The sequence below is a fragment of the Anoplopoma fimbria genome, chromosome 6, assembly GCF_027596085.1.
Source record: "Anoplopoma fimbria isolate UVic2021 breed Golden Eagle Sablefish chromosome 6, Afim_UVic_2022, whole genome shotgun sequence".
NCBI lineage: Eukaryota > Metazoa > Chordata > Actinopteri > Perciformes > Anoplopomatidae > Anoplopoma > Anoplopoma fimbria.
The window spans coordinates 15,152,912-15,167,286 of NC_072454.1; the positions used below are offsets into that span (position 1 = coordinate 15,152,912).

At 38.9% G+C, this 14,375-nt stretch overlaps 1 protein-coding gene across 1 annotated transcript in view; it reads right to left on the reverse strand.

Moving 5' to 3' along the window:
- dst (dystonin) overlaps positions 1–6,948 on the reverse strand; it is a 92,388-nt gene extending 85,440 nt beyond the window's left edge. Inside the window, exon 1 of the mRNA XM_054600452.1 lies at positions 6,807–6,948. Coding sequence (XP_054456427.1) covers positions 6,807–6,894 — 88 coding nt within the window. The 5' untranslated portion in view covers positions 6,895–6,948. The remainder of the gene's footprint in view (positions 1–6,806) is intronic.
- Positions 6,949–14,375: the final 7,427 nt, after the last annotated feature.

Consider the following 14,375-nt stretch of genomic DNA (forward strand, 5'->3'; position numbering starts at 1 on the left):
CAGGCATGAGCTATCACTATAAAAGGGCACTCAACGTCAAGGAGAGGAAAGAGGAAGCATTAATGACAGCTAATAGGACACACACACACACACACACACACACACACACACACACACACACACACACACACACACACACACACACACACACACACACACACACACACACACACACACACACACACACACACACACACACACTCTACTCAATAAAAGCCTGCATATGTGCAACAGCTGCAACAGCCACATATGAGTGAGTATTTGTGCTTGCGAGTAAATCTTTTTTTCCTCCCCAGACTCTCACTCATTGAGAGTGAGAATCATCATCAAGACTTAAAGATAATCCTGTAGAAATGTTTGTGCAGCAGTTACACTGACTGATAAAACACAATTATGATTAGTCATCAACAGATTTCTGTTTTGATAATAACAGTAATGATTGCTGATAACAGACAAAATAAAAAACTAAATCCACAAATTCCTACTTTAAATATAACAAAATATTGAAAGTTAATGAAATGTTCAATATCATCCTTTTTAGTGTTACCTTATCTAGACTATTCAGTCATGTTTAATTATGTTGGATAAGTTCCATCATATAAATAGAATGAGATCAGACATTCCCATTAAATCACCGTGGCAGGATGGTCAGGGCGGCTGCCATTGCTATTTGAAAAGAACTGGGACCGTTTTAGCAAGCTGACTTTCGTACACACACACACACACTGAAATTAGGTATGTGGTTAACACAACATTAAGAGATCTTAACATTTAGTTCTAAGACTCAAAATAAGTCAGTAAATACCGCATTTGTGAATTTGAAGGCTTTTACGTGCCTTAATAAGGGTGGTTGCTAACAACTGGCTAAATGAGGCTTCATAGGTTGTCGGGGACATTAAACGTCATCACGGCAAACAGACCATGCTTAGTGGTGGTGACTTGAAATCATGCGATGATGGTGTAGTTTGTTTATAGCCTAACATTAGCTTTTTGCATCTGCCAAATGCATTCACGCTTCAGAAATTTAAACAGTGATGTTTCTTTGAGAAGATTATCTTGGGGAACAAAATGTGTAAGTATAAACTATTTGGGCCAAGAGTTTATTTACAATAATTCAAAAAACAATGGAAAAAAACCCTTTTGCTTCTTGTCACAGGAACTAGTGCGTTGCTAACTTTCTGGGTTGGCCTTAAAAAATAGGTCATCCATGCAGCACTCTATTGGAAACAGACTTGAGAGTGGTTTGAGCCAAGCCCAAATTGTGGTGTTTCAATAAGGTGCAACCTGCCAGAACCGCTTCAGTGCTAGACATAGATTCTGCAGGTCTGAAACTTTGCTGATGTGTTAAACACAGTCTGTCTGAAAGATATTCCCTCAGTTGCTGTTCTGATGATATCGGTGCAGAGCGCTGTCAAACAAGTCTATTCAAAATCTACAAAAGGTGTTTAACAGGGTTTAGATTCAGTGATGATAAAGGCCATATAATATAATCAACATTGATTTCATATGCAAACCATTCAGGGACTTCTCCTGTGCTGTATGGAAGCATTTACAATCCTAATGTTCCTCCCCTCATTTATCTTACTATATCTTCACACTACACACTCTGATTTCTCTTATAACAAGTCACGACTGAAATCAGACAAGTCATGAGAGTATAGCAATGGTTCTAAAATAACAAATGGACACACAAAACACAAATGGAGCTGCTCATTTCCTGACCAGCTATGAAACAGAGGATAAATCTGTTTCCTTCTGCTAGTATGGGACTGCTTCCCAGAATCTGCAGCAGTCGGGAGAGAAGGGTGGTGCTGCTGGAGTGAGAGAGTGTAGCATAGAGGCTAGAGAGCATGAGTCACGGGTGGGACAGAGACGCACAAGATGATCTCATGCAAGATGAGCTAAGCCAAGCTGTGGAATGAGGTTCAGCTCATGCGGCTCTTCCCATCACCATGACAGCATGTAAATACAACATTTACAAATACAGCCCTGACACACACTCAGACACAACTGCATTGGACTGCATTAAAGTTATATTTCATATAAAAACACATGATGGAATATTAATTAAATGTATTCCAGACAGACAATACGTTTATATTTCTAAATGATAAATGTATGACTAATATATGTTCAAAGACTAAACTAAACACAGACAAAAGACTGATGGAGCAGCAAAAAGCTTTCTGAGAGCTCTGCTGGTTTGGATTACACCGCTCATTTTAAATGAATCTTATTGATTAGATCAATAAAGGGCTTGGCCACGAGAACAATGTTAGGTTTTTTAGCATAACTACATGCAGTACATTGAACTGTGCATTTACTGTAGAAGGCTTTTATTTTTTCACATTTAGTTTACCACATAAACCTTGTCAAAACTGGTAGGCAATAACAGCAAAACAACCAGATACTACATGTCAGATATAAACTGACATACTTATCTGAGAAATCATCTACTCTGGGTGAAACCTGTAAAATGCAACCACCATCAACTGCTAGATGTTATTGTGAAATTACGGAGCACCAAGTTGAGCTGGAGTTGGACACTGATCCAAAAATGCAATGCACTTAATTAGTCATTAGCACTTAGCACTTAGGATTTTGGCTATTAGCTGTGAAATGACCCTTGATTATTAGATAATCTAGTGATTATACTATCTAAATCATATCTGTTTACATTTTTGATAAACCAGATCTAGTGTTTGTTATCTTAACTAAGCTATCAAATACATAATATGCCAAGCCAAATCTTTTTTGCTGATAGTCTCAGATAATTTGCTCCTTCCTTTAAACAATAATTTGTTTCATTACAGGTCAGAAATCACAGTCATTTCCTGTATGAGCTACATGCAATATGTTATCGTTTTCTTTCTGTTGACCATGATTAACCGATCTAAAAACACTAAGTTTAATTAAACCTTTGAAGCATTTTCTTTTTGTTTGTGAACAATATCAATTACTGGATTAATGCTCTGTTTCTGGAGGCCAACTGTGCATGCACAATATTCAGTTCAAAATGTTAATTGTGGGCTGAGTTGGGTGGGTAGAGACCCCTTTCAAGTCTCCTTGACATTCAATGAAAAGCCCAAAAAAAGGAATCTCACCACTATCAACTTGACACATGAACAAGTCTCTGGAACTTGGATGCTGCTCCCCTAAACACAAAGTGTCTTTTGTACAAGAGCAGACAGTCTGCACAGAGGCAGCATGCTGTGTGTGTGTGGGCCACTGGGCCATTTGAATGTGATGAGTGGGCTGTCGACATAGAGCAGAGGGGTTGGGCTGGGCTCGGCCCAGGAGGATGGACAAAGGCAGTGACTGTGCAAAAAAACACAATGCTCTCTCACTCGATGCTGGGTTTGATAATACAAGATAATGCAAGAGTAAACAGGTGGATTTTCATAATTACACGTTTCCTTAATTTATCTCCAGAAATCATTCTTGTTATGAGAGATTAAGTCATAATGCCAGCCGCAATGATTCACTGTCAGACCACACCCTTCTATATAACACACAGCTTAAAGAGCCGGCATCCTAAAGACTGGTTCATACGTTCATATGTGGCTGCATGTCATGTAACATGTGATTCTCCTTTAAGACATTAAATCAGTCAATTGGTTGAAAATGTCTATGAGTCAGTTCACAATCACAGAAAGATTAAATTTATGCTTTAACATATGACACTCATGTGTTTTTATTTGTTCTACTGTTAGATTTGTATTCTTCCAGGAGGAAATACGCCTTATGCATGTTTTAATGTCACAGTTACTGAGCAGAAAAAGATTTTGGGTGACTAGTGATTACTGCTCCTTGGCTATAGTGTACTTTCACAGATTAAGCTTGAGCTAGTACCCTATTTAAATCATTTTGTTTACATTTTCTTATTGTAGTAGCATTTATTAAGACCAGCGGACAAAATTGGATTTGACAATAATTTCGATTTTTCTAAATCTGCGCGTGAGCACAGAAAAGCAGGTAAACAATCCTGAAAATAAATGTTTCTTGCACTTGAATTTAAATGTATCCAGGTATTATCTGCGTGTGTGTCAGGGATCTCAATAAGCAAAACATGTTTATTTGGGTTCAAATAAACTGATGAAACAATTTACGCCATATGGCATCTTAAAAACAAAATGAACGGCAAGAAGAGCTGACTGAACCACCAAATGTCTAATCCATTAAATCTTTCCTGATGTCAGAGGATGATCGACTGTTGGGAAACTCTACAGCCTCTTCGTGCCGACGGCCTGCCGAGCAGGATCTGCAGGTACAGTGTGATCCCACACTGCCCAGTGCCATGAACTGTTCTATGTGTTTAAGAAACCCTGTCTTTAACACAAATTCCTCAAGTCTACAGTCTTTTGTAAAGCCTGCATTGAATTTCAGCCTGGCCCGCAACAAATCCTCTGTTTAGTGTACTATTAACTCTAATACCTAATTAGTGTGGCATTCTTCCTTACAGCCACAGCAATAAGAACGACATGCATGATCCCAGTGAACGGTGATTGTTATGCTTATTCACCAAAATTGCTAATCTTGCGTTTCTTTCAAGTTCAGAACTTCATACAGCATTTTTTTGATCTTGAAATTAAGAGTTAATCTGAGGTCACACTGGTGGTGAATTAGTGTACAATGTTACACACCACATGGCACTCACTGACAATAAAGCCTACACATCATTTTTCTCCGGTTATTATCTTTTTTCTGAAAAGGACAGCTGACAGTGACTCCTCACATGCATTTGATGACCCTGGAAGTAAACCAGACAACTTACAAGCATCCACATAGAGACCAATTTAACAGCACAGATAATAACAAGAAGTTATTATACATTCAAATCTTTATTTGGTGAGACAGAGACCATTCTGTTTCCTACTGAATAGCTTCATAGCCACTGGCTGTTTACTGGTTTGTTTGGTTGTGTTTGTTGGTAACTGTTTATGAAATATTTTTGAAAATGTATCCCTGTTATTCTCCAGGCATCACATGGACAGAGGCTCAGGGCTCTTGGTGAACCCAATCCCTGAAAATAAAACTAAATTCACAATAAAACAGTGATTTTCCAGTATTTAGCCAGAGCCCTATGGAAAAAATATTATATGAACAAATAAAGTTCTAAGCCATTTTCATGACTGGGAATACAAAATGACATTTAGAACTAAAACATTTTCAGAAAGTAGATGGTATCTGATGTAAAGATACATTTATCAGCCTTATTATCCAGTTATAAACTCACATACACTTCTTACAATGGTATTGTTTGCAATAACTTCTACAAACTAAGATATAACTTTCCTGTCAAATAAATTTTATGTAATTTTTGTGAATCTTACCATGTAAATTATCTTCTCTCTACCATTCTCAGACGACAAAAACTTTTAAAATAAATTATAAATTGTTTATCCTGCATTCTTAACTGCCCTCTAGTAAATAAATGTTGATAGCTTCTTTCTGCTTCAACAGTCAATGTTTGAATGGTTTTTCTGCCATAACGAGAATGACGTAAACAAAGCCGATGGAAACAGGGTTGTAGGTGAGTGTCAAGAGGTAATGATTAGCTCCCCAGCTGATCTCAAGTTTCTACCAGGATCGCTCAAAAGACCCACATTTATGTGCAGAATAATATTGATAAGAAGAAAAAAAAAATACACCAAGTTAATTCAGTTTTAAATCATACAAAATGATTAAATTGAGACTACAAACAAAAAGTATTTTTGTGTGGCCACAAAGCCTCCATAAACTTAAAATGACAAAAATGCCTTACCATTCCTTGCAAAATTCATTGTCAACTGATCGCAGATAGTAGTTCTTGCAAGAAGCTCACTGTGTGTCACAGCTCCTCTGCCTGAAGAGAACAGCTACAGATTCCTAATGATGCTACATCATATGATCCCATTAGAGTCCAGTCAGGGTGTTTAAGCCTAACACCACAGCTGACTGGCCCTGCTGGCTACAATACTCAACAGCTGAGAGAGAACATGCTCACGGCAAGCATTCAGTACAATAGTTCACACAACATATGTTATTTGTTGTTTTTACTTTGGTTTCTTTGGTGAAGAGGGAACACAAGAGTTAAAATCGACGCTGTCAGTTTGAATTCGGCTCCACCACATCTCCTCAGGCTTGGCCTCAGAGCGCATGTACCATTCTGTCAGCGAGCTCTAGCTGTCAAAGAGACACTGAATCACATAGACCTCCTCTGTGTGATAGATTTGGTCTAATTAAGGAGCTACATAGACCCAAAAGGAGCAGATACATGAAGTGACATGAGCTGCTTATATGAGCTAACGCCTCACACTGCTATGTCATTGTCCTGTCTGCCTTCAGACCCCGTATAGGTCAGCTGAGCAATATTCAGTCAACAATATTCACCCTAAAAAAATACAAATATCTTTCATTTACATTGTGAAAGTATGATCCACTCAAACAACAGTCCGTCTCGACCTTTACATTTGACAATAGAAGATGCAGACCCTGTAATTATCTGGCTTGTCAGACATATTTCAGGTTCTACATTTCCACAGCTAAACAAGAGAAATAATCCTCTAATCTAATATTCAACTGACATCATTAAAAAAAAAACTTCATGATGAAGCCTTGGTCTCGGCTACTAATATGCAGTGTAATTGTGATGTCATGCAGGAAATATTCCCACTTTTCCACTGCAGGGATAAAGACACTCAGAGCAGCCAGTCACCACAGAGCGAGGGGGCAGGCTGACATTTATTGAACTGTCAAGCAGCAATCAGGCAATATCTTCAAGATCCCAAAACCCTAAACAACATCCAATCAGCATCGATCCCTACCTTTGTATTTTTCCAAGACATCCTCATACGCTTGGAGGTATTCCTGTTCGTCCGAGAGACCATAACCCTGCGGTGCGTACTGAGCCATAACCCGGGCTGCACAAACTGGACATTCACCAGCGGCGGACAGGGACACAGCGTGTAGTGTGTGTGTGTGTGGTGTGTGTGTGTGTGTGTATATGTATGTGTGTATATGTATGTATGTGTGTGCATGTGTATGTGCTGAGGACTCAAGAGTGATCGGCGCTGTTGTTGCACTGAAGGAAACGCCCTACATCCCTCCCTTGTCTGCGCTCTGTCCAATAGGCGACACTTCCTCTGTGGAGTTCACTAGATTGATAGGAAGGACTGCCGGACGTGCTGCACTGTAAAAAAATGATTTGAGCCAAATCTGAAATCTTAAATGTAATACGAATTAGTAAATTGAATAAATCTTATTTTCTTAACCCCAGAGTCTAGATCTCCCCCAGTCTAGCCCAAATATGCAATAATTCGCATCAGTAGGTGAAATAAAATGTCAAAACCAGATTGATGAATGATTATTTTCTTCTTCATGTTTTACAGTGTAAACGCTTTTCCTTGTCAGGCGTGTCTGTACCGGCTAGTAACGTGGACCACGATCTTTTTCATTGTTGCCCTCCTGCCAAACCACTTCAGACAGTGAAACTCTGGCGGATTTACAAGCCTACTTGTCTTTGCTGACACCTGATCATCAGCTGTCACCAATGTCACTCACAGATTCCCGTAAGGTGCCAAAAGTCCCCATTGAGATCTGATTCACTGTTTATATCTGACAGTGATTTTATGGAGTCAAATATGGAGTCAAAGTATCATTATAAAATAATTAAGAGCTATATAACTTCAATTCATGTTATCAGGTGTGAAACAAACAAGAATACATGTCTAACGGATTGCTTTTTTTCCCTTTTTTTTTTAATTACTTTAACCTGAGTTTTATATAAACAAATAATTCATAAATCTATAACAAATGAGGGGTCTTCAAGCAACTCGCTCGATAAAAATCAAAGAAAGATAATAGCTGTTTTTTTTTTTTTAAACATATCCAAAACCCTTACCATTGGCCTAATTATAAAAGCACCATTACCATAATAAGAGCAGACCAAAATACCACCACATGTAGGCTTCCACAAATCCAGACAGTGCTTATGACCCTAAATCAAACTGGGGATCGGCTAAACAAGGAGATAGACCCAGCTCCTGCAGCCCCCACATACATACATTGCATCAGATTGGCTCATTGTTTTTCCTCGTTACACATATTAGCATCTGGTATCTGGGAAGCTTTTGGAGACACGGCCGCTCACCTGCGATCCTGAGCACGGCTCTCTCCGCCGGATCCAGCACGGATCCTCCCTGGATCTTCCTCTTGGACCGCTCATGCCTCGGCAGGTTCCAGGGCAGAGTGTCCCCGGGTGCAGGTGATGCCGACCCAGATTTAACACTGTAGTCATCCTCGTCTGAGAAATCCGCCGAGGAAGACATGGAGCAGTGCAGGGAAGGGTTCCCCGAACTGGAGCTCTGTGAGACAAAAGAAGACGGGGATAAGGAAGAAAGAAAAAAAAAAAAAAAAAAGAACAATGCTTGACTTGATATCACATACACACACACACACACACATACACACACACGCGCAGCCCAAATGAAGGGAAAACGAAACGCCATAAATCCCGTTTATTTCTTACCATCGCGGGTCAAAGTGCGTAATGTGAGCGTATAGGTGTGAGGACGCCCTACAGCTCGCAATGGTCCATAAAAGATTGGAGCCAAGTAAAAGGCAGCGTGAAATCAATAGTATCTGGCTCCCCCGCCAGGTCAACAATAAGACTTACCACTGTATACATGGAGAGCTGTCAGCTGGGAAGAGAGGGAGGAAAAACACAATCCTATTTGCGCGTTATTAGCCTCCACCCTTCAGTCACACATTTCTGTGCGTCAATTACTCAAGGGGTTGTGCCACGCCCTTATAGGGATGCTCCGGACACGAGATCGTCCCTTATCTACGCATTAAGGATGCGAGGGTGATGTCAGATCTCCAGAGTTGCTGAACGGATGGTACGGTCTGTGTGCTGTCGGAGCAGAGCTGGACGGTGATGGGAGAGCAGGCTGCATGTGTCTGCGCGTCATACCCGGTAGCCAACAACAGTATAGCTCCCGACAGCGACGACGGTGTTAGAGCGCCATCCCTGCACTAAGGTGTTGGGGTGGCTACAAATGCAACAAAAGCTGGGGCTGGTTGGGGGGGGTAATAAGGGGACAAGGGCAATAGATGCACATGAGATCCACAGAGAGGAGAGTTTGGGCCACATTTACATAATTGCCTACACTGTAGATGGGGTGTTAATCAAAGAGGGTGAGGTGAAAGCCTTCACATATGTTGAGCTAATTATCTGAGAGGATGGAGAGGACCATGGAGGCACACACACACACACACACACACACACAAAAGGATTCCACTTAACTGGGTTTAAATTTAAACCCATTCAACCAATATCTAATTAGAAAAACCTTTATACCGTTAAATGTATCCTTGTAGGGATTTTCTGTGGTGTCTATTTAAATGTTTACAGACTTTTATTTCTAACTACAACAGCAGAACAGTTCTCATGTAGACCATTTCTGAATGAATGGCTCTCTGTTGCAATTTCCTGCTGCACCCAGACACACCTGATATTGAGCAACAGAACAAATGCAGGTAAATACAACCCAATGGTGAAGAAGATGGGTGGGGCGCACAATACTTAATCCATGACACTTAATTTGCTTTATAATAACACAGTATTAGGAAAAGGAAAAATGCAATGTAACACAGACTCCTATGATCCTGAAGAGATCAGTGTTCATTTGCAAACCTTAAGGAATGAGTCTGCAGCAAGAAAATGTGTTCTTGAAAGCTTCTGCCAGTATTTCTACAGGGGTACAGACAATCATTTCTATTTTTAAACAGCAGTAGTAGTGAGACTCTGTTGTCAGTGCTGGATCAGAGCAGATAAAAGTAACACAGTTAATATTAGCAGCCTTTGCACCAAAGCATCACTTTTCACCAGGATGAAGGTCACTGCTAAAAAGGCAGCTTAGTGTTGCAAATTTTATGAGCTTTCTGCTTATTCATAGAACTGAAAGGAAAAAAACTACATGGGGCGAGGAACATTAATGCTGGCTATGATTAAATATCCATTACTTGTGCTGCTATAGTAATAAGTGTACATTCTCCCAAGTCAGTTTTTTCCCTTTTTTTCATATAAGGAGGAAACTATACAGGGATAAGAACAATTGAAATACTAGAAGCCCTCCCTCCTATCACGCCATACATGGCTTATCCTCGCCATTGGTCTTTGTTAACAGCTAATATTCTTTGTTCAGGGGCTGTTACTGTAAAAAAAAAAAAAAAAAAAAAAAAAAAAAAAAAAAAATGAACATAAGGACGTCAATGTCACCTGTGTTTGTACTGTCTTGATCAAGCCCTAACATAATGCTTTAAATTCCATTTATGCTAAATAAGCAGTCCTCATTCAATAAAACTCACAAATAAAGTAAGAGATGCATTAATAAGCTATTCTATTCATGACTAGGTTCGATAGTTATGCACACTTTTAGAGGTGTACATGAAATAAAAATAGGACTTCAGCAGATTGACTTGCTGTGAATAGAATATGTGAAGAAAAGTAAAGTTCCTTTACACTGGTCAAAAAGAGCATCAGTTAAAAACACAAAATACGGTTTTAATCATTCTGGATTATTCATGTTGTACAGTTTAGTGTAGGCTACATATGCTAATGTATCATGAATGATGCATGTTGGGTTGATCTAGGCCTGCACTAGTTTATGAAGGACTATTAGATATTAAAGTCAGCTCACTTACAGATCATATTTGAGCCCTTGTTATTCCATAAGTCTTCAAATTTCAATTCTTGTTGTAGTTAAAGTATTAAGTGAATCTCCTCTGCTTTTTGTATTATTGGATTAACAATATTAGCCAAAAACAGGATTGTCTAATGTTTGCTCAATGCCAGTGTAAGTATTTAACCTCACAACAAATGTGTCATTACAATTTTAAACATTATATGGATTTTTTTTCCCCATGGCAACAAACTACTTGATTTAGAGGCATCAGAAGCAAATGTAAAACACTGACATAACTCCCATTGAGCTGAAATGTTTGTTTTTGAACCTGTTATCTATAGAATTGCAACACAACTAATGGAAGCAGGGAGTTGCAACAGCCTCACACAGATCAATAAATTCCTCTGAACACAGTCAATTCCACCATCATCATGTCAAGTTGTACTAAACTGAATGCAGCAGTAACAGCCCTTTGCTGTAGGGATATAAGATTGTGTAGGATATACAATATTCTGGACACAATGAGTGACAGTCAAAAACACCCACAGACTTGGGGATGTTGTGAATGTGGGATCAGGATTCTCTTCTCTGGAACAAGAAAAAGATAATGTCAGAATAGAGCGGCAGTGCAAAGAGAAAGCTTAACAAACCAAAGGGGTCAAAGGTGGTTCTGCCTTATGTTCACATAAGTACACATTTTCATCTGAGGCCTTGTGTTTCTACAGCCCTCTCTTCCTGTAGTCGTACGTTCCCTTCCAGGAAGCCATGGATCAATATGTGGGTCAGATGTTATACCATCTCACTCCTCACCTTACTTTTTAGCTGCACTATCGGAAACTGGTCAAATAAAGTACTAAAGGAGGATGAGCACACCCTTGTTTTGAAGCAGTGCTGCTGATTCACATGGTTACATAAAGATCCACATATTATGTTTTCATACCAACATACAGTCAATTGTTAACAGACTGGGATGGGTCAGGGAGGACACGTACCAGCATGTCATCTAAAATGACTACAAACTAGGTCAAAATAAATGATTGGATTGTATTATCATTTCAAATTCAAATTCCATCTGATATATTTGTGTACTCCCTCAGAAATAATGATTTTTTAATTTTTTATTAGTTAAATACACTGATTTGTTAATGTAAGGTAACCATCCCATTTTAACGCAATACTGCAACCCATTTAGAAAATTACATGATAATGTAAAAACACTCGAGAATGGTGAATATAGAACTTCATATTAGCCAAATTGGTGGTTAAAATTGTTGATAGACAAATATTTCTTTAACACAAAACTCGTGTTTGGCCTCTTTTTAAATATATATTATTAAAAGCAAAATTAGATTCATATTAGCCAAAATTCGTGATTTAAATTGTTGATTGACAAATATTTATTTAATACAAAACTTGTATTTGGCTTCTTTTTATATATACATATTATTAGAAGCAAAATTAGATAACCTATCGGAGAAATGTTACATTTTTTATACTAAATGATGGAATACAGAACCTGCCTTTAAAGGTCTTATGAAATTACTTTGAGATCCCCTTTTTCCTTTTTCTTAAACCTGCATGTTTCATATATTGGAAGAGCTTGACTGATGATTATGGATGATTTATCGATCCATATTTGTCATCTTATGATCAATAACTTAACAATACAAAAAGGCGTACACGGTAACAACACAATTAGGAAAAAAGAGAATCATTTCATTGGATCTATAAATGAGCATCATCAGGAGCAGCGTTTACACCCTGTAGACAAACACTTGCCCTGTGTCCTTGAGCAAGCTGCTGAATCATTAGCAGGTTCCTGATGTCCCTGTGGAGTGGAGCAAGCACAGCATAGTATCAGTATTAATCATGATTACACTAAGGGGAGGTACCTACAGGTTTGCGTGTGGGGGTGACTTGCACAGACTGGTAAAATTCTGGCAGGACTCTCTTCTTAACTTTGCGTTTTCTTAGAGTCGATGATGAATCTGGTTCGCTCTCAGGAATCTCGACCAGATTGGGCTTTTCTTCTGTCACTCGAGCATGTATGCTCCTTTTGGAGTGACGTGGACTGTGTCTGAAGCCCTGGGAAACACGAGCAAATGTCAAGCTGGCAACAGATTATACTTTCAGCAGACATAGCAAGACAAATTAAAAGCTCTCATCATCATAATAATTGTGATTTTATTCAGGTTTCTTAAGCTACGGAGGTAATGTTGTGGTTTATCATTCAATTTCTGAATCAGAAGTGTTTGAGAAAGACTAAGCAACTCCTATCACCACAGGATAAGGAAAAGCAAACTATTCAACATAACAGTTTGATGTATTTATCGTCTGTTTTCTTCGTAAGACCCTTTGTTTTTCTTTAGCAGCTGTGTATTTGTACTTAACAATGAGGAAGACTGTTCTTCACCATTGAGGCTCAGTAACTGTCCTACTGTTGTGCCCTTGAACATGATACTGAATCCCTACCAGCTACAGTACTGAGCCAGCAGGGATTCAGTGTCCTGTGGTTCAATAACATAACCTGCAAAGGAAGAGAAGCTTTTGAAGCTTTTGCTTTTGGAACTTCAAAACCACAGAGAATCAAAAAAGGTTTGTTTTAATGCATCAAATGTAATCTACAGCAATACAACGGATAGGTCCTTATGGAACTTAATAAATGATGGGTTTGCTAAAAGTTTACTGAGATAGGCCTTAACTACCTTTGAACCAGTCCCTTTTATTTCCGTTTGAATTACAGAGAATTATTTCCATAAGCCATGCCAGCAAGATCAATTTCTGAACCACAGGAAGTATGTCTACTAAGACAGCTTTTGTCATAATATGTAACATCTTTAATTCGAAGATGGAAATTTTTACGAGACCTTAGTTTTATTTTGAAAGCAACGTGCGTAAACGGAAACAGAGCGACTAAAGCTCTATCGACGCATTTGGGAATAAAACAGATTATATATGTATGAAAAACAGTGGGTTTTCTCTTGGCTCCCTTACACCTCAGTTTTAACATTTGCGTTTCTAAGAACACACTGTAGGGAGTCTCATCCCTCCTGAAAGGATGAAACAGCAAAATCACCAACATTATTTATTGATAACACATGCGCATTGCGCACATCATGGTCCTTAAAATAGTCATGCAGTTCTGTAAAAGTCCAAAGAAACGGGCTATTGGATGAGGCATTTCTCATGTAATTATTGGAGAGCTCATAAAGCATAGGCTACATGAGGCTTTTACACATTTAACTCATGACGTCTCCTTGCCTCTAGATGAAAAAAGAGGACTCAAACCCATAATTAAAAAAGTTCATCCTACCTCTGATCGAAAATGATGAGTTCGGAGGCCCACTACAAGAGAGATAACATACGTTAGAATGAGATAATAAGAGCAAACATTTACTATAAAGTAGCCTGTGATAGGTCAGACATTAAATATAGAAATGTATCTTATTAACAATAAAATCTGATATGTTAGGCTAGGCTACAAACTAATCAACAACACCCTAAAACACCCTCTGTCTTCATACTTATAAACGCATATCTGAGTGTGTGTTTCTTTTCTCCTACAGTCCATACCACAGACATGCTAACGGTACACTTTGCTGCCTGCTAGAACAGATAAAACAGACAGTGAGTACATCCATCACATGTAAAAGGTTGAGTTGTCAGGATGAGGAGATGCGGCTGGCCTGCGCTACACTCACCGCGGCT